This window comes from Callithrix jacchus, chromosome 10, assembly GCF_049354715.1.
Source record: "Callithrix jacchus isolate 240 chromosome 10, calJac240_pri, whole genome shotgun sequence".
NCBI classification, from domain to species: domain Eukaryota; kingdom Metazoa; phylum Chordata; class Mammalia; order Primates; family Cebidae; genus Callithrix; species Callithrix jacchus.
This window is the reverse complement of record NC_133511.1, coordinates 8036870-8057500: the sequence shown is the minus strand read 5'-3', so window position 1 is coordinate 8057500 and position 20631 is coordinate 8036870. Positions and strand designations below refer to the sequence as shown.

At 39.5% G+C, this 20631-nt stretch overlaps 1 protein-coding gene across 5 annotated transcripts in view; it reads right to left on the bottom strand.

Annotated features, from left to right (window-relative positions):
• The window catches only part of ATM (ATM serine/threonine kinase), a 140040-nt gene that overhangs the window by 112221 nt on the left and 7188 nt on the right, over nt 1-20631 (bottom strand). For all 5 annotated transcript variants that reach the window (XM_035264446.3, XM_035264444.3, XM_078339378.1 and 2 more), the window contains 5 exons: nt 14469-14633; nt 6664-6829; nt 5758-5996; nt 3569-3732; nt 1088-1257 (listed from right to left, as the gene is read on the bottom strand). In XM_035264446.3, coding sequence (XP_035120337.3) covers nt 1088-1257; nt 3569-3732; nt 5758-5996; nt 6664-6829; nt 14469-14633 — 904 coding nt within the window. The remainder of the gene's footprint in view (nt 1-1087; nt 1258-3568; nt 3733-5757; nt 5997-6663; nt 6830-14468; nt 14634-20631) is intronic.

Genomic DNA, 20631 nt, shown 5'->3' with positions numbered 1-20631 from the left:
TTCTGAGTTATCTTGTACATCCCTGCTCTTTTTTATTTATTTATTTATTTATTTATTTAAAGATAGGGTTTCACCATGTTGGTCAGGCTGGTCTTGAACTCCCAACCTCAGGTGATCCGCCCGCCTTGGCCTCCAAAGTGCTTGGATTACAGGCGTGAGCCACCATGCCCGGCCTCATCCTTGCTCTTTAGTCACCAAAACTATTCCTCTAAAACAGGAAAACAAAGAAACCCAAAAAACCGTTTTTCCTTTATATTAATTCAGTTAATCCGATAAATATTTTCTATGTATTTTCTAGAATGTGTGGTACTTAAGAACAGGAATCTTATGTTATTCATCTCTATATCCCTAACACTTGGCACATAGCAGGTGTTCAATAAATAACTCTTGACTAAATGGCCAAATGAAAAATCTTAAATAGCTACCCTTAACCATATAAACATGCACTTAAGCAACAGGTATCTATGACTATAATCTGTAAATCTCTGTCCTTACACAACTTGCTTAACGTCTCTGCATTTCAGTTTCTTTTCAGTAAAGGCAACAGGCTGAACTAGACAAATTCTAAACATCCTTACCAGACCTAATATTTTGGGATTCCAAAGTATTCCATAATTTATTTAATTATTTAAATATATGTGAATGTCATATGAGAATAAAGAAGACAGAAAAATAAAAGAAAATAACTTACTATCATCATATAAAGTAAAAATTATTGTTATTTCTTAAGGTTATATTTAACTTCTTCCTAATTCTATTAAAAGGTTCTATGTATGCTAAAATCTTTTGTTGAAGTGTACAATTCAGTGAATTCCATGAGGTACACATTTCTAATTGCTAGGCCAGTCTGCCTTCTTAACTTGCTATGACAATATGACTAGAAAAGGTAGCCCCACCCTTGGCCCCAGCAAATGAGCCATTAATAATTGATCTCATTTGTCATGGCAATCACATATCCGTTTGGTAGTAATAGGTTTAGGAGTAGACAAATGACTTAGTTCTGGCTGAGATTAAAGGATTCCATTGAAAGTTTTCTGAAAAATAAGAGACTAAAATGACACTAAATGAGAAAATGATAACATTTTACCATGGCACAAGTTCAAAATCATTCTGTGACTTCTGAAGGTGATCTTTTATTACTTCCCAGCCTAGATCTATTTTCCTCCTTTTGCAAGGCACACTGTCATCACTAGATTCTCTTTGTGTAGTAGCATAAGACTGAGAAATCTCCAAGGATCTGGTATCTTCATTAAAAACCTGTAAAATAAAAATAAATCCACTTTTTTCTTTTTCTTTTCTTTTTTTGAGGCAGAGTTTCACTCTTGTTGCCCAGGGACTGTAGTGCAATGGCACAATCTCGCTCACTGCAACATCTGGCTTTTGGGTTCAAGTGATTCTCTTGCCTCAGCCTCCAGAGTAGCTGAGATTACAGGCATGCAACCACCATGCCGAGCTAATTTTGTATTTTTAGTAGAGACGGGGTTTCTCCATGTAAGTCAGGCTGGTCTTGAACTCCCTATCTCAGATGATACACCCGCCTCAGCCTCCCAAAGTGCTGGGATTATAGGCATGAGCCACTGTGCCCAGCCAAATCCACTTTTTTCATTGCCACTGTCTTAAAATATTTCATTAGGGGAAAACAAATTCCTTCTGAAATGAAGATACAGGGAATTCCTAAAGCAAGAGTAACAAATTATAGAAACACATAAATCTGATAACATGGTAAAAAACAAACAGCTTGCATGACAGTAATGGCACTCTTAGAAAGCAGGTGTTACCGAGTAATACATTAGTTTTATTTCCTGGGAACACTTACTAAAAGCACCAAGAAATCTAAAAGCAAAGCAAAAACCTTTACTTTCAAAAGGATTCAATTTTTAAAATTTACCATTAAGAAAATATTTGACAGAGTGAAATTACTACCCAGTATATTAACCAAATATCTGGGGAAAACAGTTTTATTTAAAAAACATTAGGCCATCAGGTGATGAACGGGTAAGTAAAATGGAGTATATCAACTGAATATTATTCAGCAATAAAAATGAATGAAGTGCTGATTCACGGTAACACATGGATGAACTTTGAAAACATTATGCTAAGTGAAAGAAAGCAGACACATGTTGTATGATTCCATTTAAATGAACTGTCCCAAACAGGAAAATTCACAAAAACCAAGATTGATTGATTACTAGGATCTAGAAGATGCAAGGAATTGTGACTGAATGCTAAGTAGGTATGAGGTTTCTTTGGAGATGATAAGTAAGTTTTGGGCCGGGCGCTGTGGCTCACATCTGTAATCCCAGCACTTTGGGAGCCCAAGGCGGGTAGATCACAAGGTCAGGAGTTCGAGACCAGCCTGGCCAAAAGGGTGAAACCCCATCTCTACTAAAAATACAAAAATTAGCTGGGCGTGGTGGTGGGCACTTGTAGTACCAACTACTTGGGAGGCTGAGAGAGGAGAATCACTTGAACCTGGGAGGCAGGGGTTGCAGTGAGTCAAGATGGCACCACTGCACTCCAGCCTGGGGCACAGAGCAAGACTCCGTTTCAAAAAAAAAAAAAGTTCTAAAATTAGTGGTGATGGTTGTACACATAGTAAAAATACTAAAAACCACAGAAATGTACAGTTCAAAATCATGAATTTTAAGCTATGTGAACTCTAGCTCAATTGCAAAAAAAGAAACAAACTGGGCACGGTGGCTCATTCGTGTAATCCCAGCACTTTGACAGGCCAAGGTGGGCAAATCACTTGAGATCAGGAGTTCTAGACCAGCCTGGGAAACATGGTGAAACCCTGCCTCTACAAAAAACTTGGCCGGGCGCGGTGGCTCAAGCCTGTAATCCCAGCACTTTGGGAGGCCGAGGCGGGTGGATCACGAGGTCAACAGATCGAGACCATCTTGGTCAACATGGTGAAACCCTGTCTCTACTAAAAATACAAAAAATTAGCTGGGCACGGTGGTGCGTGCCTGTAATCCCAGCTACTCAGGAGGCTGAGGCAGGAGAATTGCCTGAACCCAGGGGGCGGAGGTTGCGGTGAGCCGAGATCGCGCCATTGCACTCCAGCCTGGGTAACAAGAGCGAAACTCCGTCTCAAAAAAAAAAAATTAGTTAGGCGTGGTGGCACATGCCTGTAGTACCAGCTACTCAGGCGGCTAAGGCAGGAGGATCACCTGAGCCTGGGAGGGGAGGCAGAGGTTGCAGTAAGCTAAGATCATGTCACTGCACTCCAGCCTGGGCGACAGAGGAAAACAGGAAAAGAAAAAGGAAAGGAAAGGAAGAAGGAAAGGAAAAAGGAAAAAACATTGGGATTATAGTCACCTTATTTAGGCAATCATTTACGAATGGAAAAGTTCATTGCTAGTTTTCACTAAGCCCATAGCTGCGAAAGCATTAACTTTTAAGTTAAAAGGGTAATTCCAAAAAAATTCTGATATTTTGAAAGAAATAGTTACATGTATAGAGTCATTTTATAAGCTTTTTGTGAGAACACAGGTTTTAAAAGCCCAGTTAAAAATAAAAAAACTAACAGGAATTTTCTAAATGTGACATGACCTTCTTACTATACCTGGTGACAAATGTCTGCCATCAATTCAATCAAATTTTCCTTGACGGCAATATTACGAAATCCTGAAGAATACTTTCCTCTACTTCCTATATGACTTATCTCATTCACTAGCAGATCATATAAGTTGTATAAAATACTTTTCCATTTTGTTGATTCATAAGCACCTGTAATCCAAAAAATTGAAATGTAATTTATTCATGTACTCTGTTTGCACTGCTAGCTCCCACAAAATTATTCAGCTGTCAAGCTGCATCAACGTTAGACATTTGGTCCAACTTTCCATCCAGTACTAACGCCTCGTCTGACAAGATCCTTGACAAACTCTATTTCCTAACTGTCCATTTTACATTTAGATAACTGTATTTCTTTTTTTTTAAGACAGGGTTTCACCATGTTGGTCAGGCTGGTCTTGAACTCCCAACCTCAGGTGATCCACCCACCTCGGCCTCCAAAGTGCTTGGATTACAGGCATGAGCCACCACACCTGGCCTAAATAACTGTATTTTGTATAAATTTCTTCCATATTCTGACCTAAAATCTGCCTTTCTCCAATTTATTCTCCCACCTGAGGCAAATACGATTAATATGTTCCCTCTTTCATGAGGACCAAGTTCTCTGTATACCGTTTTTTGGCCAAAGAGAAAAATACTACCAGTTCCTTCAACTAGTATACAGATGACATATTAACCAGACTTCTCACCATTTCAGTCATCTTTCCCAACACATATTCCAGTCAACTTGAAATGCTGACTGTACAAAATGTGGTGAACGTAATACTCCAACTGTGGTCTGACTAGTATGTGGAACAAATGTCTATTATTTCCCGTAAACAAAGTTCCATAAAATCTATTAATGTAGTCTGAAACTACATCAGCTTTTCTGGCATCCTCAGCATCCTGTCAATTTTAAATTCATCCTAAATATGCAGTTAACTAAATCCCTAGACATATCATATCACCTCCTAATAAGCCTGATCTGCATCCAGGTGAGAGGTGGGTTCAAGATGAAAAACTATAAAAAGACACTGTTCTTTCACTTATAGTGGTTTCATGGGTTACACATTACCTCAATATACATATTAGAAACACATACACAGCTACTTTTGATAAAAGTGGCTACACAGCCCGATGCAGTGGCTCACGCCTATATTCCACCACTTTGGGAGGCCGAGGTGGGTGAATCACTTGAGCTCAGGAGTTCGAGATCAGCTTGGCCAACATGGTGAAACCCCATCTGTACTAAAACACATAAATTAGCCAGGCGTGGTGGCGAGCACGTGTAATCCCAGCTACTTAGGAAGCTGAAGCAGGAGAATTGCTTGAACCCAGAAGGCAGAAGTTGCAATGAGCTGACATCATGCCACTGCACGCCAGCCAGGGCAATAGAGTGAGACTCTGTCTCAAAAAATGAAAAGTGGCTATAACACATTTCCTCCACTATAGCTGCTATTACTCAGTGTAGTACGCTGTCTTAGGAAAGTCATTACACTGGCCTTGATGAATTGGACCAAAGGCCAGCAAAAGCCCAAAGGCAGTTATAGACAGAGCATGAGGAAACTCCAGTTCCAGCCAATAAAGCTCCTCACTACTGAAAAGCACTGCACCTTCTGAGCAATACTTTCTTAGTGTAGGAAAAATATGAAGGAATCAAGGAGAACAAGTGATTCATTTTTTTCCGGGAAACGAGGCCCTAGAGTAACTATGAGGCGTGAGGCAGTAATTTCCCTTTTTCTGCCTCACATTTCTATGAAAGTAATATGTATGGATCTTCCTCAAGAGCTGAATAATCTGACTGGTTTTAGTCCAATTTATGTTTTATCTTTTAATAAAATCAATAGGTGGATAAGCAAGATCCTGCTTTCTTTAAATTCTTTTGCCCTACAGTCTGTGCCAGACCCCTTGGTATTGAAGTATCGATGCATAATCAGCTCCTAGAGGGAACAATGTCTCATATTTGTTTGTATTTCCCATAATACCTAACATCATACTGAACAAACGGTAAGGCATAACAGAATTTGCTACCACTGCTTCAAATTCCAAAAACTCAATGAAAAACATTCTCACGACTAATTAACATTATCAACTAGAGCAATCCAGAGGAAAGTCATATCCTCCCAGAACACTAATTTTATACTTCAGCCTTTATGTGTGAATGAAGCACACTGAAAACAATAAACATTTCCTTTATACCTTTTTCTTGGGTTTTGGCTCCTTTTGGATGATGGATATAAATTTGCAGTTCAAATAATTCAATAATGACTTCTTTTAGAGAATCATTAAGTCTATGTTGAGTCCAAATATAAAGCAAGGTGGGAAGAATTTCATCTCCTAATTCACACACTTGAATTCGAGAGTTGGCAGCCAGAGTCTTGAGGAAGATAATAAGAGCTGCTAAAATATGATTCAAACCTGAAGAGCTCTTTTCTTGTCTGTGAGAAAACAAACAAACTCAACTGGGTATAACAGGGGGAACAAAGTACACAAATTAAAGACAGCTATGAAATGGCATGCTGCAGGAAAAAAACGTTAATATTCAAACAAAAGCCTTAATTTCAAAACTACTCATTAAAAACAAACCACAGCATTATTTCAACCTAACAAAAAATGAGTTCTTATTTGGTGCTAAGAGGCCACTTCTGTTAGCTCTCCCTGCTGCTAAAACATTGTCTAAAAATAAACAAAACTGATCTGGAGCAACATTTATAAAATGTTCCACATTATAAATTAAATGCCAAACAAATGTACAACAGGAATACTTCCTAAATATATCCCTATTCTATCTTATTCTCAATATATTACAGCCACCCTCAAAATGGGGGAAATGTAACAATTAAGAAGCTGTTTAAGTTTCCTGGTCATCAGAACAGCAGCAGGACACATCTCCCACTGGGGACATCATGGAGTGTGAGTGCTCTGCATATTGGATATTCAGGAAGTGCTGGACTTGGTTGTCTCTTTAGGAATCCACTAGTTCTGTTATGATGGATCAATGCTTTATTTAAAGGTAGAATTTTTAGTTATTGAATCTAAAACATGGTCTTGCAAGAAGGTCAAAAGTATTTCAATACAAAACAAAAGAAAAAGAGATTAGATTACCTCGCACACTGAATGGCCTTGGAAAAGAAATCCAAAAATCTGGAATTCAATCCATCAGTCTGAGAACAGCATCCTTTAGTAACAGTATGAATTATTCTAGCCACTAAAACTCTCTGAACATCTTGTGAAGGTTTCAGATACATCCTGAAGTACACAGAGAACAATTCTTTAAAAAAAAAAAAAAAGTTATTAGTCATGTTTTTAAACATCAAAATGTATTAAATATCACAATTTATACATTCCATAATCCCATACAGAGAAAAGATTTTAAACCTGCACTAATCTATTTTTATCACACTGAAAGTACTCGGTCAATGTTTAATTTTATCTTATATAAAATGCCTTTAAGACAGGAACAACTATAAACTGCTGTGAGAGCAACAGTTTAAGAGCCAGACTGCAGAAACATTAGTTGACTTATCTAAGCCTATGTTCCTTCAACCAGGCCTAACAAGGCACTTACAGTACATACTCCATGGTTTGGTTTGGTTTTGAGACGGTGTCTTCCTCTGTCGTCCATGCTGGACACTGCAACCTCTGTCTCCTGGGTTCAAGCAATTCTCATGCCTCAGCCTCCCAAGTAGCTGAGACCACAGGCGCACACCACCATGCCTGGCTAATTTTTATATTTTTCATAGAGATGGGGTTTCACCATGTAGTGTCAAACTCTTGACCTCAAGTAATCTACCCATCTCGGCCTCCCAAAGTGCTGGGATTATAGGCGTAAGCCATTGGGCCTGGCCTCTACACTTTAAAATAATAATACTATTTGATTAAAAATGTCCATAAAATATGTTGAGACTTATAAAGAATATGAGATTTTAGTCTACTTGGTTTGTTTCTTATTTTGTTAAGGTAGGGTCTTACTCTGTCACCTAGGCTGGAGTGTGGTGCTAAAATCATGGCTCACCGTAGTCTCAATCTCCCCAGACTCAGGTGATCCTCCCATCTTAGCCTCCCAAGTAGCTGGGTCAATAGGCCCACACCACCACACCCAACTGATTTGTATTTTAGGTAGAGACAGGGTTTTGCCATGTTGCCGAGGCTGGTCTTGAACATCTAGGCTCAAGTGATCCACCTGCTCTGGCTACCCGAAGTGCTAGAATTACAGGCATAAGCCACTGTGGTTGGCTGAGATTTTACCCTGCTTGTAACCTAACAAATCAACATGACAGTTTCATGGGTGCTGGCAGGAGACATGAGATTCTTGATAAGAGAAAAAGGAGAATTTATTTCTCACTGCAATGATAGTAGCCAGACTACCTTAATTTTTGCTTCAGTTCCCCAATACCAAAGGCAAGATGAAGTGGGACACTTGACACCACGAAAACAGTGGACTGAGTTATAACAGAGAAACCGCAGGCTTTTCATAATGGATAGGCTTATAAGTAAACCTGTCCTTTGTTTCGGAGGAAGCTATCATCTGACCTCAAGTGATCCACCCGCTTCAGCCTCCCAAAGTGCTGGGATTATAGGTGTGAGCCACTGCGCCCAGCTCCCAAATAACGTTATTATACAATGTTATACTTGTGTTTACTGGGACTCTATAGACAATCATGCCATCTCCAAAAGGGAAGTTCTGTTTCTTCCTTTCCAATCTGTACGCCTGCTTGTTTTCTTGTCTAACTGCCCTTGGCTAGAACCTGTAATACAATGTTGAAAAGGAGTGGTGAAAGCGCACATCCTTATCTTGTTCTTCATTTGTCTTATGAAAGGCTTTAAATTATAGATTCAATTTCTTTAATTCAATTTAATTCAATTTCTTCTCTTCATAGTTATGGGACTAGTGAAAAAACCTATTTGCTATTGGATTATTTTATATGGGATGACTTTTGATAATGTATCAAATCAAGGTTTGAGGAACTGGCCCATTTAAATTAAGTTTAATGTCCATACAGATGTTTATAGTGTTTCCCTATTATCCTTTTAATATCTACAGGATCTGTAATTACATCTCATTTCATTTCTAATATCAGTAACTTTGGTCTTCTCTCTTTTTTGTGTGTGTTTTTTAAGAGACAGAAGTCTCACTATGCTGCCCAGGCTGGATTTGGATTTCTGGGCTCAAGAGATCCTCCCACCTCAGCCTATCAAGCCATAAAAAGACATGGAGAGTCTGAGTGGTGGCTCACACCTGTAATCCCAACACTTTGGGAGGCCAAGTTCAAGTTGCTGGCCTAAGCAACATAGAAAGACCTTCTCTCTACTAAAAATGAAAAATTAGCAGGGTGTGATGGCTTTTGTGTGTGGTCCCAGGTACTTGGAAGGGGGTGTGAGGATCACTTGAGTCCAGGAGTTCGAAGCCGCAGTGAGCCATGATCTCACCACCACACTCCAGCCTGGGTGACAGAGACCCTGACTCAAAAAACAAAACAAAACAAACATGGAAGAACTTTAACTGCACACTACTAAATGAAAGAAGCCAATGTGAAGAGGATCCATACGGTTATGATTCCAACCACAGTCACATACTATGTTAACAACATAACATTCTGGTCAATGACAGATGGAAATATGAAAAGGTGGTACCGTAAGATTATATCAGAACTGAAAAATTCCTATTTACTTAGTGATGTCATAATATAAAAAATTACTCACAAGCATTTGTGATATTTGTATAAAAAAAACCACTGCACCGCCAGTCATTTAAAAGTAGAATACATACAATCGTGTACAGTACATAAAACCTTGTCAATGATAATAAACGACTAAGTTACTGGTAAATGACCATGTTACTGGTCTATGTACATACTCTACTATGCTTTTTATTACTATTTTATACTATATTCCTCCTTCTTCCTCTTAAAAAACAAAACAGTAAAACATCTCAGTTAGGTCCCTTAGGAGGCATTTCAGAATAAAGCACCATTATCATAGGAGATGAAAGCTCCATGCACATCCCTGAAGATCTCCCAGGGGGACAAGATGCAGAGATGGAAGACAGTGATACTGACGATGCTGACCTTATGCAGGCCTAGGCTAATGTGTGTGTTTGTCTCTGTTTTCAACAAAAAAAGTCTAAAGGAAAAAATAGAGTAGTAATAATTTTATTTAAAAAGCTTATAGAACAAAAGAAAAAACACCTATAAGTATATAAAGAAAAAATGTTTGTATAGCTATACAATGCATTTGTATTTTAAGCTTAGTGTTATTACAAAATTAAAGTTTATAAAGTAAAAAAGTTATAGTAGCTAGTGTTAATTTATTATTGAAGAAGAAAAGTATCTATTTTTAAATTTAGCGCAGCTTGTTTATAAATTCTATAGTAGTATACAGTAATATCCCAGGCCTTTACATTACCACACTCCTGCAAGCTCCATTCATGGTAAGTGCCCTAGACAGGTCTACCATGTTTTATTCTTTATACCATGCTTTTACTGTACCTTCTCTATGTTTATATATGTTTAGAGATACAAATACTTACCATTGTGTTATAACTGCCTACAGTATTCAGTACAGAAACATGCTACGGGGTTTGTAGTGTAGGAGCGGTAATACGATACAACATAGGTGTGTAGTATTAGACCATTTCAGTTTGTATAAATATACCCTATGATGTTCATACAACAAATAAATTGCCTAATGATGTATTTCTCAGAATATATCTACATCATTAAGAGACGCACAACTGTATATGACATGCTGGAGAAGGCCAAACCATGGAGACAGCACAAAGATCATTGGTTCCCACAGTTTGCAAGGAGGGAGGGATGAACAGGTGAAAACACAGAGGATTTTTCTGGCAATAAACCTATTCTGTATGGTACCATAACAGTGAATAATTGTTACCATTCTCCCCCAGAGGAAAAAAAATATGACCATCTCATTAGATACAGAAAAAGATCTTTTAAAATGTCACTATACTTGAAAAAACCCATAGTATCTACACTACCAAAAGTGAACTTTAACATAATTACGGACTTTGGGTAACAATGATGTGTCCCAGCATAGGTTTGCTGATTATAACAAATGTACCATTGGTGCAAGATGTTGACTGTAGGGCATGCTGTGTGTGTCCAGTGAACCTTCTACTCAGTTTTACCATAAACTTAAAATTCCTCTAAAAGATAAAAGTCCATTAAAAAAAAAAAGGAAACGTCTAGGTTTGAGAAACTGAGTAATTAACAGTGTAGCTTGAGCACAGAAATTAGAAGAGCTTTAGTTAAGTTAGACAGGTTGGAAGAAGTAAAACTATGCAGAGCTTTCAAGGCCTGGAAGAGGAATCCTCATTTTCTATTAGTTAGGCTAGTGAGAATGTAGAGAAACTGAAACCCTCGTGTGCTTCTGGTGAGAACGTAAAATGGTGTAGCTCCTGTGTAAAACAGGATGTTGGTTCCTTAAAACATTAAAATATAGAATTACATGATCTAGCAATTCTACTTCTGGGTATACAATCAAAAGAACTGAAAGCAGGAAACTCAAGAGACATTTGTATTCATGTTCATAGTGGCATTATTCACAGTAATCAAAAGGCAGAAACAACCCATGTCCATCCACCAATGGATGACTGAATGACCAAAATGCGGCATATACACACAACAGAATAGTGTTCAGTTTTTAAAGAGTGAAATTCGGGGCCGGGAGCGGTGGCTCAAGCCTGTAATCCCAGCACTTTGGGAGGCCGAGGCGGGTGGATCACGAGGTCAAGAGATCGAGACCATCCTGGTCAACATGGTGAAACCCCGTCTCTACTAAAAATACAAAAAATTAGCTGGGCATGGTGGCATGTTCCTGTAATCCCAGCTACTCAGGAGGCTGAGGCAGGAGAATTGCCTGAACCCAGGAGGCAGAGGTTGCGGTGAGCCAAGATCGCGCCATTGCACTCCAGCCTGGGTAACGAGAGCAAAACTCTGTCTCAAAAAAAAAAAAAAATAGTTAAAATAATAAATGTTATATATAGTTTACCACAATTAAAAAAATCATATTGGAGGTCCTAGCCAATGTAATGAGGCACAAAATAAAAGACACATGGCTCAGAAAGGAAAAAAAAGTACTGCTTACAGAAGACATGTTTGTCTCCAAAGAAAATCCCAAAGAACATTCAAAAAAAGCTACTAGATTTATGGATAAGTGATTTTAGCAAGATCCCAAAATACAAGGTTGCTATATAAAAATCAACTGTACTTTTGTATAATTTTTGTACATTGAAAAATTTGAAAATCAAAATGTTAAAAACAATGCAATTTACTACTGCAGTATATATCTAACAAAACATACACAAAATCTTTATGTTTATGCAATTATAAATGTCAATTTGCAGCTGGGCATGGTGGCTCATGCCTATAATCCCAACACTTTGATCACTTGAGCCCAGGCGTTTGAGACCAGCCTAGGCAACAAAGTGAGATCCTGTTTCTAATTTTTTTTAAAATGAAATTAAAGAAAAAAAATTCTCAATTTACAATAAAAAAAATTTTTGCTGACAATTACAAAACACTAGTGAAAGAAATCAAAAAAGACCTAAGTAGCTGGTGCAGTGGCCCAAGCCTGTAATCCCAGCAGACTGGGAGGCCAAGGCAGGCGGATCACCTGAGGTCAAGAGTTTGAGACCAGCCTGGCCAACATTATGAAATCCTGTCTCTGCTAATAATACAAAAATTAGCTGTCTGTGGTGGCACATGCCTGTAATCCCAGCTACTCAGGACACTGAGGCAGTATAATCACTTGAACCTAAGAGGTGGAGGTTGCAGTGAGCCAAGATCATGCCACTGGCACTCCAGCCTGGGTGACAGAGAGAGACTCAGTCTCAAAAAACAAACAAACAACCTAAGTAAATGGAGAGAGATACAGTGTTCATGGAATGGAAAACTCTACATTGTTACGATTTCTATTCTTCCCTAATTGTTCAACCATTTCAATGCAATTAGTATCAAAATCCCAGCAAGATCTTCTGCAGGAATAAATAAGCTGATTCCAAAATTTATACAGAAATGCTGACTTAGGCCATTCTTCTCATCTCACCCTGAACTCTATATAGAAATCTCATCCATAGTCAGGGCTTTAATCCCCACCTCTACCAAATATATATTTTGAGCACTGACTTCACTTCTTCCACAGAGTCCTCATCTAAGCAAGTTTTAGAGAAGGAAGCTAAGTAAAAAAAATATCTGACAAAAAGGCTGATTATAAGAAGAAACATCCAGGAAGAAGTAGCAAAGGTTAGCTTAGAAAAAAAAAAGCAGTAACAGTAGTTCGTTTACAAATAAAAAGGGGGTTTCAGAGAACACACTAGATGACAGAATATAGTAAGGGGACTGGGGAGAGAGTGCCTTGGTTTCAGTGACAGCCATGGTTATAAGTGACCATCTAAAATGTCCTAAATATGACCAGCCATATTGGGGAAAGACCTGGATGAGTATCTTAGATATCACCAGGCTATTCCCCAAAGGCTGTCTCTAGGCTTGTTGAGGGCCCTAGTACAGACACGGCCTACCTTGTGGTCAGAGTAACAGAAAGGCTCCAAATGACTCCTAAGAAATTAGTACAATAGCTGAGAAGGAGTTTATTCTTGTGGGAACGATAGAATGTAATGCAGAGTGAGGGTACCAATTAGTTAGTAGTTTTGTGGTTCGCATGTACCTCATTTTGAAATAATGGCAATAAAAAATATGGACAAATGTCTTTTAGTTTAGCAAGCAAAATGTAGCTTAAACACTTTTCCATGAAAAAAAAAAAGCTTCTAAACTTTTAGAGCTGGTATATCAGAAGACTTTGACATCTGACTCAGTCATCTTGTTAATGTCAAATCCTACTTTTACTTACTCTCAAACCCAGAAATATTCCATCTTTGAAATCAATAAACTGAAATATTTCAGTCTCTGATCATAACTTCTTTCCTTTGTAGTCTCTCAGTACCTCCCAGCTATAAACAGGCAACAATCCCAGATTTCTCCCTAGCATATACTCTACACATCTAGTGAGTCACTAGGTCCTGTACATTCTCTTCTAATGCATTCTATTCTAATATAATTCATTTCAATGACCTTAGGAGTAGAGTGCCAAGTGCCTAATCCAATGGATACTTGTGTCCCCTTCTACTACACTTAAAATGTTAGCCACACCCCTTTGAACTTTAAATTCTCTTGCTTTCACTTTTATTTTTATTTTTTAGTGGAAATAGGGTCTAACTCTGTCACCCAGGTTGGAGTGCAGTGTGAAGTGAGAACAGCTCACTGCAGCCTCAACCTCCAGGACTCAGGTGATCTTCCTGCCTCAGCCTCCCAAGTAGCTGAGACTACAAGCATGAGCCACTACCTCTGCTATTTTCTGTAAAGACAGAGTTTCACCATATTGCCCAGGCTGGTCTCGAACTCCTGGGCTCAAGCAATCCACCTGCCTTGGCCTTCCAAAGTGCTGGGTTTACAGGCCCGAGCCATCACACCCAGCCTGCTTTCACTTTCACCATACTTCTCTCTCTTGGTTCTCTCCCTTTCTACTTGAATCATGGCTGAGTTTAGGTGTCATTGTTTTGTCTATCTACTGCACCCAAATATATCTGTATCATAGTGCATTATAATCTCTGGTTTACTTGAGTTTTCTTCTGCCACTGTCAACTCCTTGACAATGGAGATGACATCTTTCAACTGTAATTCCAGCTCTGATATATTATTGGTTACTTAATTCAGAAGCTACATAAATAAATAAAAATTAAGGGTCAGGTTTGATAACTATATAATATTACTAAAGTACTGTTACACTGTCAGGTCACTTGGGGGATACAGACAGATACAGACAAGAGTGCTTTCTTTGGTGAAGTTTCATTTTAGGAGGAAAATTCACAAAAAAGAACAACCTTCCAAACGTACCTAACCACTGTTGCTGAGATATTTCACACCAGTATTTTCTCACAGAAAGAATGTCTTTGAGTAGTATGTTGCTATAATCAGCTCCATAAATGGCACCATTAGATGAATCTTTCACTGTATCCATGATATAATTCAAGAGTTCTTGACATTTTAGCCTAGGTGCTCCTATTTAAAAATAAAATAAAACAAATAAAGAAAAACGTACATTTGAACAAAAATAAAAGACACCTGGAATGACAACTATTTAAATAATTCCATTTGGGAAATTACTATTAATTAACCTTCTTCTGTACAGAAGAAATTGGCAAATTATGTCCCCAAGCAAAATTCAGCCAGTTACTGGTTTCTGCAAATAATATCTTATTGGAAGATAGTCACATCCCGTCATTTGCTGTCCACGGCTGCTTTTGTGATTAAGACAGAGATGACTGCATGGCCTGTAAAGTAAACAACATTCACTATCTGGCCTCTTTACACAGCAAGTTTGCCAATGCCTCTATTCGGAATTTATAGCAAAAACAATCATTCTTTTTTTTTATGAAGCAGTCTTGCTCTGTCGCCCAGGCTGGAGCGCAGTGCTGCAATCTCAGCACACTGCAGCCTCCTCCGCCTGCCGGGTTCAAGTGATTCTCCCACTCCAGCCTTCCAAATAGCTGGGACTATAGGTTTGCACCAACATGCTACAGGTGTACACCATCACGCCCAGCTAATTTTTTATTTTTAGTAGAGATGGGATTTTACCATGTGGTCAGGCTGATCTTGAATTCTTGGCCCCAAGTGACCTGCCCAACTCGAAAAGCAATCATTCTTAAAACAATTATATCCTTAATAATTCACAATTTCTGGTTTTGTACCAAAACTGATCCCAAGTTTTTTAGGACTCTTTATAAAGAATGAATTTATTAAAATAACATAAGATTACGAGAAGAATATTTACCTTGGAAAGCCGAATTAGTTATAAGTCCTATAGTAGCATTTATGGCATACAAATATCTCAAGCTGTAATTTTTTTTTTTAAGACAGAGTATTGCTCTATCACCCAGGCTGGTGTGCAGTGCCATGATCACAGCCCTCAGCAGCCTCAACCTCTCAGGCTCAAGGGATCCTCCCACCTCAGCCCCCTGAGTAACTGGAACTATAGATGTTGTCCCGCCATGCCCAGCTAATTATTTTTATTTTTCAGAGAGACAGAATCTCTCATGATGTTCCCCAGGCTGGTCTTGAAATCCTGAACTGAAGGGATTCTCCTGTCTTGGCCTCCCAAAGAGGTCAAGATTACAGGCATGAGCCACCGTGCATGACCCCTGTTGCCATCTTTAACAGCATTTTATTTACTTATTAGAGATTCTGAAAATTTGGCATTACTAGACACATACTCTTGAAGGTAACAAAGTATGTTTAAAAATACTTTAATTCTCATTTTCAGCAAATCATATTTATGTCACAGTGGAAATGCCCTATTTCAATACTGACCATTTTAAATTGAACATATTTATTGCTGTAACTACGAGCAGAGCACAGTGCATCATGTAAACATGAATATATTATTCTGGATTAGGGTTTTCATATGATGAGACTAGCTATATTCACAAGTATCAGACTGTGGTAAATAAATATACACTGATATAACTGCAAAATCATCGTCACTCATGGCTCATTTCATAACTTTAGGCATTGTCCGGTTATGAAATGCACAGCCATGTGGTCCTCTTTGCACCTCTTACAGTCTTTACAACACTTTTCTTATCTAAAACAACCATTGTATTATTAGATCCTTAGGCAGAAGAATTAATCTCTGTATTCTGACATAAAAGCCCAGTGACCGCCCTAATAGCAAATGCTCAATAAAAATTAATTTGTGGTGAATAACTACAGAAATTAATATTATAATAAAATCATATTTTCCTATGTCCTTTATCCCAATGTATCTCCTTCCTCTACCAAATATGGGAATTGTTTCAAGAAATGTGTTGACCTTTGTTTCACTGTTTTGCTTGTTTTTCAGACAGTCTTGCTCTGTCACCCAAGCTGGAGTGCATGTGGCCCATCACGACTCACTGCAGCCTTGACCTCCTGGGTCTAAGGGACTGACACATGTCAGCTTCCCAAGTAGCTAGGACTACCGGCAAGCGCCACTATGCCCAGCTAGTTTTTTAAGTTTTTGTAGAGATGGGGTCTCCCTATGTTGCCCAAGTTGGTCTCAAACTTCTAGGATCAAATCCTTCTTAAAAGTACAACTCAGTTGCCTGCAGAGACCTCTTTTTATTTGAGACAGGATCTCACTCTGTCACTCAGGCTGGAGTTCAGTAGCACAATTTTGGCTCACTGCAACCACTGCCTCCTGGGCTCAAGCAATCTTCCTGCCTAAGCCTCCTAAGTAGCTGGGACTACAGGTGTTCACCATCACGGCTGGCTAATTTTTGTGTTTTTGTAGAGAGGAGCTCTTGCCACGTTATCCAGGCTGATCTCAAACTCCTGGGCTTGAACACTCTGCCTGCCTTGGCCTCCCAAAGTACCAGGATTAGGCATGTGCCACTGCGCCCAGCCTACCTGCAGAGACTTTTAGAAATCTTAGGGAACTTCACATTTTTCACAGCTGAGTTTTGCATCATCTAGACTCTAAGCTTTGTACGAAAGCAGACAAATGCTTACATAAAGAAACAAACAGGTGGGGCATGGTGGCTCGCACCTGTAATCCAGCACTTTAGGAGGGTGAGGCAGGTGGATCACTTGTGGTTAAGACCAGCCTGATGATCATGGTGAAACCCCATCTCTACTAAAAATACAAAATCAGCCAGGTGTGGTGGTGCATGTCTATAATCCCAGCTACATGGGAGGCTGAGGCGGAAGAATCGATTGCACCTGGGAGGCAGAGTTTGCAAGGAGCCGAGATCTCACCATTGCACTCCAGCCTGAGAAACAAGAGCGAAACTCCATCTCAAAAAAGAAAAAAAAAAATGAACAGGCTGGGCATGGTAGCTCACACCTATAATCCCAGCATTTTGGGAAGCTGAGGCAGGCAGATCACTTGAGGCCAGGAGTTTGAGACCAGCTTGGTCAACGGGGTGAAACCCCCAATCTCTACTAAAAATACAAAAACTACCTGGGCCTGGTGGCATATGCCTATAGTCCTAGCTACTCCAGAGGCTGACACACTAGAATTACTTGAACCCAGGAGGCAGAAGCTGCAGTGAACCGAGATGACAACACTGCACGCCAGCCTGAGCAACAAAGCAAGACTCTGTCTCAAAAAAAAAAAAAGGAGAGAAATGAACAATATTTGCTTACTTGTTTCTTCTCAGCTACCCTTCACTTCTTTATTTCTTTTAAGGCCTTTTTTTTTTTTTGGTAGAGACGGGGTTTCACCATGTTGATCAGGATGGTCTCCATCTCTTGACCTCGTGATCCACCCGCCTTGGCCTCCCAAAGTGATAGGATTACAGGCTTGAGCCACCAAGCCCGGCCAACTCTTTCTTATAAACCAACATGTTGATACATTTTCAAATGTAATCTCCATTGTTAATTTTGCAATTAAAAGGGCTGTTCACTGCAAGGCAAAATTACTGTAAATGCTGCAAACTTTTCTGGTGGGCTACAAAACTGATGTGTTATCTTTCTGTCATTCACTCTCATTAAGTACCTACTACATTTGCTATTTGTATAGCAAATACAGTATTTTGCACCACATAGAGCAAAATCGGGTGTAGAATATCGCAGCGTAGCTTTCCTTTGTCTCTGCTGGAGTCTCTGACAAGGGCTTCAAGCTACCTACACATACTGGCATCTAAAATGAGGTGGAAAATGTACTAAATCATTGTTCTTTAGACTCAATTCTCATAACGCCATTCGGAAATATCATTCACTAATAATCTGCATACTTCTACTAAATATTTACCAATTTCAGGGCTTTCCCGATTCTTTTTTTTTTTTTTTGAGACGGAATTTTGCTCGTCACCCAGGCTGGAGTACAATAGCATGGTCTTGGCTCACTGCAACCTCTGCCTCCCGAGTTCAAGCAATTCTCTTGCCTCAGCCTCCCGAGTAGCTGGAATTACAGGTGCCTGCCACCATGCCTGGCTATTTTTTGTACTTTTAGTAGAGACAACATTTTACCATGTTAGCCAGGCTGGTCTCCAATTCCTGACCTCAGGTGATCCACCAGCCTTGGCCCCCTCAGGGGCTGGGATTACAGGTGTGAGCCACTGTGCCCCCCCCTCCTGATTCTTAAGAGTTATCACAAAGCAACATCCTCATCTGTGAAGAGGCCAGGAGTCCCTAAACACACATTTCTACCTCTAGCTTTTCAGTATGTGTAAAGCCCATTTCCTTACAAAAGCTAACCAGGATCCTGCATTTTGGTTCAAAAATATCAACTCTTCGCAATATTAATCGTACAAGTTAAAGATGGGAGATATCTGTTTCATCAGGAGAAAAAAAACTATTTTTTGGGTAGTTTCTTCCCTTAAATCTTAGTAATGGCACTTAAGTGTTGATTCTGACAGCCAAGGAAGCTTATGTGGTCTTAGAATTAATCAGTAAAAGTACAGAAAGAAAGACATGTAAGCCTTGCTTCACTCTTTTTTTTTTTTTTTTTTCTTACTTTGAAAACTCGTTTTCTAGCTTCACTCCTTACTAAGCAGAATATACCTAAAAGATTGAGTCCCGGCCAGGTGCTCATGCCTATAATCCCAGCATTCTGGGAGGCCAAGGTGGGAAAATCACTTGAGGTCAGGAGTTTGAGACCAGCCTGGCCAACACAGTGAAACCCTGTCTTTATTAAATACAAAAATTAGCAAGACATGGTGGCCTGTGTCTGTAATGCCAGCTACTCAGGAAGCTGAGGCAGGAGTATCACCTGAGCCCAGGAGGCAGAGGTTACAGTGAGCCAAGATCACACCAATGCACACACTCCAGCCTGGGTGACAGAGTAAGATCCTGAATTTTAAAAAATGAGCCCCACACTTTTTGTTTATTTTACTGGCCCCTTCCCTGTAAGTAGAGGCCACACTTTAAGACAGATAATTAAACTGAAGAATATTCAGAAGAAATTGGCATAAAACGTAGGTCATATGAGCTGAAGAGAGTAAGTGTATGAACTTTAAAGATGATGACTCAGGAAGTACTGTGGCTCCTTTCAAACATCTCTGAGGATGTCACACTGAAAAAATAAATAGGAGTGTTTGGTATACTCAGAAGGGAGAAGCAGTAACAAAAGACTGTTTTTATTACCTTTTTTTTTTTTTGAGACAGAGCCCAGCTCTGTCACCCAGGCTGGAGCACAGTGGCATAATCTCAACTCGCTGCAACCTCTGCCTCCCGGGTTCCAGTGATTCTAGTGCCTCAGCCTCCCAATTAGATGGAATTACAGGCATGTGCCACCATGCCTGGCTAATTTTTTTATTTTTAGTAGATATGAGGTTTTGCCATGTTGACCAAGCTGGTCTCATCTCTTGACCTCAGGCGATCTGCCTGTCTCAGCCTCTCAAAGTGCTGGGATTACAGGAGTGAGCCACTGCCCCCAGTGGGTTTTTAATACTCTTAATGCTATTCAAAGATGGAAAAGAGAGCCTTGTAAGTATATTCAATCATTAAGACTATACCTCTACCAAAGGGCTGGGGACATATAGAGGGAATCCAAGACTGGGTAGTTAAAACAGTAATTTTTAATTCCTTCACTAAGCACGGTGGCTCACATCTGGAATGCCAATAACTGGGGATGCTGAGCAGGGAGAGGAGTGCTTGAGGCCAAGAGCTGAAGATCGGCCTGGGCAAAACAGTGAGATAACATCTCTTTAAAAAAAGAAAAAAATGAGCCTGGCATGGTGATGCACATCTATAGCCCTAACCACTCAGGAGGCTAAGACAGCAGGATCACTTAGGAACTGAGAAGCTTGAGGCTGCAGCGAGCTATCATCACACCACTACGCTCCAGCCTGGGTGACAGAGCAAGACCCTATCTCTAAATACATCAATCAATCCCTTCAATCCTCACGTTTCTGTCATTCTATGCTTGCATAAATTTCCTCAAATATTTGAATCTGCAGTATTAAAGATCAGGCTGGCTGGAGTGCGGTGGTGTTCAGAACTAATCGATCACAACCAGTTACAGATTTGTTTCTTCTCCACTGCCACTGCTTCCTCTGACTAGCCTTGAAAAAAAACT